The following is a 6,806-nucleotide window of genomic DNA, read 5'->3' as shown; positions in this document are numbered from 1 at the left end:
TCTCTCTCTCTCTCTCTCTCTCTCTCTCTCTCTCTCTCTCTCTCTCTCTCTCTCTTTCTTTCTCTCTTTCTTTCATTCGAGTTTCCTGAGGCAAGGCTCCTTCCTGTGTACGCCAGGGACCGAGTTGCTCAAGGTGCAATGGACTCTGAGCTGGGTGGAGCAAGCCACTCACCCTCATGACCTTCTCCTTGCTCCTACAGGTACACCGGCCCCAACCTGGTTCTGAAGTACAATCGAGCCCAGAATCGGCTGGTGAATATTGCGGTGGACGAGCGCAGCTCACCCTACTATGCTCTGAGGGACCGGCAGGGGAACGCCATCGGGGTCACAGCCTGTGACATCGATGGGGACGGCCGTGAGGAGATCTACTTTCTCAACACCAATAACGCCTTCTCAGGTGAGGGTTGGGCTATCCGGTCTCTTCCTGCCCTGGCTGCCTCTCCCCTTCACTGACAGCCCTTTCTTAGTCAGTCTCCTCTGCCTCCAGGACCTCCCATGCTGGACAGAGACCCCAGGTTGACCCTTCATCTCCTGGGATGGAGTTTCATCCTTGGGACCTTGGGCTGGGACAGAGGGGCATGAAAAAGATCTTCTCCCTCAGACTGAACATCATTTTCTCCTTCTGTCTGAGGAGCCTTCCTCTCCTCCCCTCCTCTGTTCCTCCCCTCTTCTCTTCTTCCTCTCCTGTCATCCCACCTCTCCTGTGTGGTCCTTCAGCCCATCTGAACCACTCCTGGAACCAACAGATGTCCCAGGCTGTTGTCCTCAGTGCTTTGAAGACCTTCTAGAATTTGCCTCTTCAGCTTTTAGCCTAGTGCAAGGATTCCTATGTGCCAGGCAGAGAGACTCTGGGCATCAGGGTGGTGTCATGGGCACAGGACTCTGAGGAAGGCTGACCTTGAAGTTCGTGGAGCCTCGAGCTCTTTTCACACCGGCACATGCATCCCCGTTAATGGGGGGGGGGGTCTGCATATGTGCATTCTGGCTCCTCTGGTCTGGATGTGAGCCTGCTATTCCTGACAGCCAGCTCCTGGGCTACCAGGTGCACACGGCCCAGATACCACACTGAGTGGCCAGGAAACTGATGTCCACTAGGCTAATGGTGACTAATACAGAAAACACCTTCTGTGTGTCAGGCCCTGGCCCCCAACCCTCAGAGCCTTATTGCCTTATCGCAGGCACCCTCTCAGCAGTCTGGTTAGGAAGGAATTAGCAGCCATACTGATTGAAGGCACTGGGTGTTAAGGGGTTAGCTGACTCACCCAAACCCGGCAGCCCAGGATTCAAACCCAGGGCCTCACCTCTATCTGTCCTTTCCATCAAGACATGCTACAGCTTTTCTCAATCCTCTGTCCCCATGGCAAAGAAGAAGCCTGGTTACTGTGGGCACTCAGCATTCCACAAGTTGCAGGCTATGTTCTTGGGGCTGTAGATCACTCCTAACCTTTGCTCAGGTAGCTCATCTCAGATGAAAGGCAGGTTCTCTTCCTGCCCCGGCTATCTCTTCCCTTCACTGACAGCCCTTTCTTAGCCAGTCTCCTCTGCCTCCAGGACCTCCTCGTGCTGGGCAGAGACCCCAGGATGACCCTTTATCTCCTGTGATGCAGTTTGGATTTCCCTCGACCCTAAACTGTACTCACTGATAAACCCACTGCCGCTGGAGAGTTATTAGTTAACGTTTGCACGGTATCCCAACCATGGCGCCCCCTAGAGGTGAGGTTGGGTATGCACAGGACATTTCCAGATAATAGTTCCAAGGCCAACTCTTGGTCTAATCTGTGGTTTAGATTTCCACAAATATGCTGTCCTGAGCTCTCCAAGCTCTCCAGGAGGCTACCAAGTGCCTGGATGTGGGACCCTGTCTCCCAACACTCCCCAGCAACACCCACAGGCTTTCAGCTGCCAGTCCCAATCCTGCATCCCACCCAGGCTGCTCCAGGAGTTTTGAGTTCAGTCAGTTGCATGAATGAGAGGGAGGAAGGTTGGGGCCCGGTGCCAGGGGCAGGGGTGGGCAGGCTGGATGGCTGGAAGCCAGTCTTGTGCCGCCAAGAAACAATGAGCCACAGCCCTGAGTGGTGTTTTATGGGTTTTCATCTCATCTTGCCACCGAGTGAGGCCTGAGAGATGGTAATTATCCCAACACAAATATCAGGGCATGATTACCCAGCTGGATTTACTGCCCTCTCTCTACCAAGCCGAGATTGGATTAGGACGCGATTAATTGATGGGCTGATCAACTCTTTAATGTGGGGCAAGGTCAGAAAAGAAGCAGAGTCTAGGATGCCTGCAGAAGGGACAGGTCCCCAGGAAGGCCCTGGAATGCCAGCAAGCAGGAACGGGAACAACTGTCCTAATTGCACTCTTCCGGCAGGATGCCAGAGGAAGGGACAGCTTCCTCCAAGACAGCGCACTCGGAGGGGACCTGAGGGTTGTCTCTGAGGCAGCAGCCCCTCCCGTGCATGTTCTTAGAATAGTCATTGTGACTCCCAGAGCAAAGGTTCTGTAGAGGTTTTTGTGTGGGTGGGGTGTTGACAGCCTCCAACTGACCTGCGACAATCCAGTTAGAGGGCTGACTAGGATAGCACCCCATTGCCAGGCTGTGGACACTTAACTCTCAAGGCCATGCTGCAGCCCGAGAAGACTCTGATTCACCACCTGGGAATCATCCCAAGTCTGTGGTCAGACAAACAATGAGTATTCCCCTACTGACGTACTTATTTTCCTGACAAATTGCTAGTGACCACCTACTATGTGCCGTTCTAAGCACTGAGGATCCCACCCTGCTTTTCCCAGTACAGCGTGTAGTTTCTCTCAGCATCTGGCATCCTCTCCCAGTCCCTGGTCTCTAAAGTCCATAACTAAGCTCTCTAAACTCTTCCCCCATCCAGGTTTGGGATGTTAGCACTAAAGTTCCTGGAAGCGCCTGGGACCCTACAATATCCTCCAAGAGTCAGTCCACAAAAACTTTTCTGGGTGACCCTAGGCAAGAGAAAGGGTCACTGTGTGACTCATAGTGACCCCAGCTAGGTCTTCACTATTCCAAGAGCTTAATTAAAATGGACTAAATAAGTCTCAGGAAGGAACGGCAAGTGAATCACTTCCCAAGCAGAAGAAAGCCAAGAGAGATGTCACAATGCCACAGCCCAGAAGACCTGCTGCTAGGGCACCAGAGTGCCCAGAGGGGCAGAGGCAAGATAGCAGTGCCCAGCAGCCTCAGCCTCGTGCACCCCTCCCAATGACCTTCTGTGGGTTTGAGGGATGTCTGTGGGTTTGAGTTAATTTTGTAGTTGAGTGATCCATTGATTCATCAACAAGGGGTGGGCATGGAGCAGGGACATTTGTGTCATGTCAGCACTTCCTCGGGTCCAGCCCAGACAGCACTCATCCATTGCCACCCTGCCCTCTGTGAGGGTCCTGAGAGCTTCTTTGAGAGCCCTAGACAGCCACTGAAGTCATGTGGCCTTTGGGGTGTTGACAGTGTCTCTCCCTCAGCCAGGTTTGGGATGCTAGCACTGAAGTCCTGGAAGGGTCTGGGACCCTACAATACCCTCTGAGAGTCAGTCTATGCAAACTTTTCTGGGTGCCTTAGACAAGATCTTGACCCCTCTGTTTTGACTCATCTATAGACCAGGAACCATTCAGACTTCACAAAGTCTCCTCCCTCCAGTGGCCCTACAGACCGTTTTCAAGGTCCTTGGGGTTACCTGCATCCCTTCCTGGTGCAGCCAAACTGCTATGCTAACATTTCCCCCACTTTCTCCCCACTTACTACATCCTTGCCTGAAGTTCAAACTTGCTGTTCCTCACGCCTGAAATGCTTTTCCCAGGGCTCACTCTGCAAATAAGGCCCCTCTAAGAGGCACCTTATCTCAAATTGTGCCCTTATTTCTTTAACTGGCTTACTGCCTTCATAACTCATACTTGAGTCTGGAAGTGGGTCATATGCTAGCTCTGTCCAGGTCTTGTACATTGTCTGGCTCAGCATTGTACTCTAGAACCCAAAGAGGTGCCTGTCACTTAGCATCAAATATAGACTCTTGCGTGAACAGCTGGGATAAAGGATGAAAAGAACATAATTTGCACCTGCATTTGCTAAGCACTCCCTGACAGCACAGGGTGATTCTGTGGCCTCGGAAGGCCAGAGCCTCCACAGGTGCCCTGAGAAGAGTGCAATAGGCTCCATCCTGGCCACAGCAGAGAGATCCTTGCAGCAAGTAGGCTAGGTGCGGGGGAAGACTGGCATTGGAGGGTCCTGAGGGGGCTTGGGGCAAGTCTTGAGAACTGTAGAGAGAACAGAATAGGACTAACCAGTCACAAGAAGGCCAGTCCTGAACTGTGTGGGAAAAGACAAGCCAAGGTTTCCATGGGAGTGTGCACAGGACAGGAGGGGACAAGAGACAGCCAGGGCCTCCCTCTGCATCTGTGAGCCCTGGACTTCTTAGTTCTTAGGCAAATCCATCCTCTGGAGTCACCACCTGGCCCTGACTGGTAGTGTGGTAGTGGGTGGGGCAGCACCAACTATGAACACAGCGCTTACTCTATTTATACTTTTTACTCTCAGTTAAAAAGATGAGCATCAGCCGGGCAGTGGTGCCGCACGCCTTTAATCCCAGCACTTGGAAGGCAGAGGCAGGCGGATTTCTGAGTTTGAGGCCAGCCTGGTCTACAAAGTGAGTTCCAGGACAGCCAGGGCTATAAAGAGAAACCCTGTATTGGAAAAAAAAATATATGAGCATTGGATGCTGCAGTCCGTGGGCTTGGCCGCTTGCCCTGGGGCTTCCCACTCCCACACTGACTTTCTATGACTCTTCTTTGGAAAGTTCACAGCCGTGTTTTGGGTGTGTCTTGCCTTCCTTCTGAGGGCCTCTGTTTTAACCCTATCCTTTAACCTATGTTAAAACATCTCTATTAACCCCAGCCTTGCTTCAGGGACCTCCCCCATGTTGTTTGCACACAGTGGGCCCTGACCCACAGTTCTGCTGTTTGCATTTTCAGTACACTGTGGATATTACTTCGCAACACCACATAGAAGGACCCCACATTCTTTTGTGGCTGTATAGTACTCCCGTGTATAGATATGGCGTCAGTTATCACTTCTCCATGGGTCAGCACTGGCATTACTTGCATTCAGTTCAGTTCTTTTCTCCTTACAAAGAATGTCACTCGATGAATGAGCTCGTACAATCCACTATTTCCCATGACTGAGTGGATAGTTTTAAGATAAACTGGCAGAAACAGAGTGACCGTGTCAATGGAATACACACATGGAGCTCAGAGCGCCAAGCTGCCCTCCCTCGGGGCAGCACTTACCACACTGCTCTGGTGTCTGAGAAGCAAACAATTGCTAAAAGCTTACCAACAAACAACATTTCATCAACTTCGTTTGCACTATCTGCCAATCTGATAGGAAAAAAATTGATTTCCAAGAGTGGTTTTAATTTTCATTTTTCTCAAATGAGTGAGGCCGGGAATATTTTTATATATTTGGCTCTCTTGTCTATGCCTTTGCCCATTTTTTTTCCTATTGACTATTGGTCTTTTTCTTATTGATTTGGAACACCTCTTTATAAATTAGGAAAATTAGCCCTTTGTCTGAAACACGCACTGTGGTTGGTTTTCCCTGGCTTGTCATTTTTCTTTCGGCCTCGATCATAGTGGGCTTTGTAATGTGGGAAACTTTCATTTTTACAGTCTTGGATTCCCAACTCTTCCTGTACAGCTTCTGGGCTGTGTCACACCTAAAGAGACACTCTGTGTTCTGCAGGGACATTTGTAACCTCCCAGAGAGGAGATGATGTGTCAGTCACCATGCTAGAGAGAGAACGGATCTGGGCAGGCTGCTCTTCCGGCCTCCTCTGCCTACACAGCAGATGGGCCATCTGCTCTCTGGAGATGCACCTCTTGCCCAGCAACTCCTTCAGCCAGGCTGGCTCCAGCTGCAACCAGAGTTCCCTGTGCCTCGCTACCATAGCGTGATGCCTTGTGCTGGCAGCTTTGGAATCCGCTGGACACTCAGAAAACTCCAAGCTTTACCCAATGCCTGCCAACCCAGAACCCATGTCACCATCCCCAGGGGCTTCCTATGCCCCATGAAGTCTGAGCTGCACGTCATCTTATTTATTTCTGAAACTCCACCCTGATCTCAAGCCCTGAAATGGATTCTCAGGTCTCTGGATCCCCGGCCTACTTTCCCTTAGACGTAGAGTCCTGGTTCTCAGCTGCCCCAGCCTGGCTCCCTTTGAAAGATGAGCTCAGAAACTGCACTCCCCAGACAGCCGGTGTTGTGTCCCATCCCATGTGACCAGTGAGCAGCTTGCCTGGAGAGAGGCCACCAAAGCAGCACCATAGAGTATGGAAAAAGCTAGGTATTGTGACACATGTCTATGCTTTCAGCTCTGAGGAGCCAGAGCGAAGATCAGGAGTTCTTAGACCATCCTTAGCTACGTAGTAAATTTTGAGGATAACCTGGGTTATATGAGACCATGTATTCAAAAACAAGAATTAGGGACTGGGGAGATGAGTCCGTAAAGTGCTTCTGAGTCCATTCCTCAGAACCCACATGAGTCAGTCAGGTGCAATGCCACACACTTGTCATCCCAACACCAGGAAGGTAGACACAAGCAAATCCCCGAGGCTCACTGGCCAGCCAGCCTGCCCTACTAGGCATGCTCTAGGCCAGTAAGAGACCCTGCCTCAAGGGGAAGACAAAGCAAGAACAAGGTGGGGAACTCCTGAGGAATGACACTCAAGGTTGTCCTCTGACCTACACACACACACACACACACACACACACACACACACACACA

At 51.2% G+C, this 6,806-nt stretch overlaps 1 protein-coding gene across 1 annotated transcript in view; it reads left to right on the top strand.

The window, feature by feature from the left end:
• Positions 1–6,806, top strand: part of Crtac1 (cartilage acidic protein 1) — a 145,374-nt gene that overhangs the window by 94,524 nt on the left and 44,044 nt on the right. Inside the window, exon 3 of the mRNA XM_021151716.1 lies at positions 201–397. Coding sequence (XP_021007375.1) covers positions 201–397 — 197 coding nt within the window. The remainder of the gene's footprint in view (positions 1–200; positions 398–6,806) is intronic.

This window comes from Mus caroli, chromosome 19 (assembly GCF_900094665.2).
Source record: "Mus caroli chromosome 19, CAROLI_EIJ_v1.1, whole genome shotgun sequence".
In the NCBI taxonomy this organism is placed as follows: domain Eukaryota; kingdom Metazoa; phylum Chordata; class Mammalia; order Rodentia; family Muridae; genus Mus; species Mus caroli.
The sequence above is the reverse complement of the archived record's forward strand: the minus strand, read 5'-3'. Positions and strand labels throughout refer to the sequence as shown.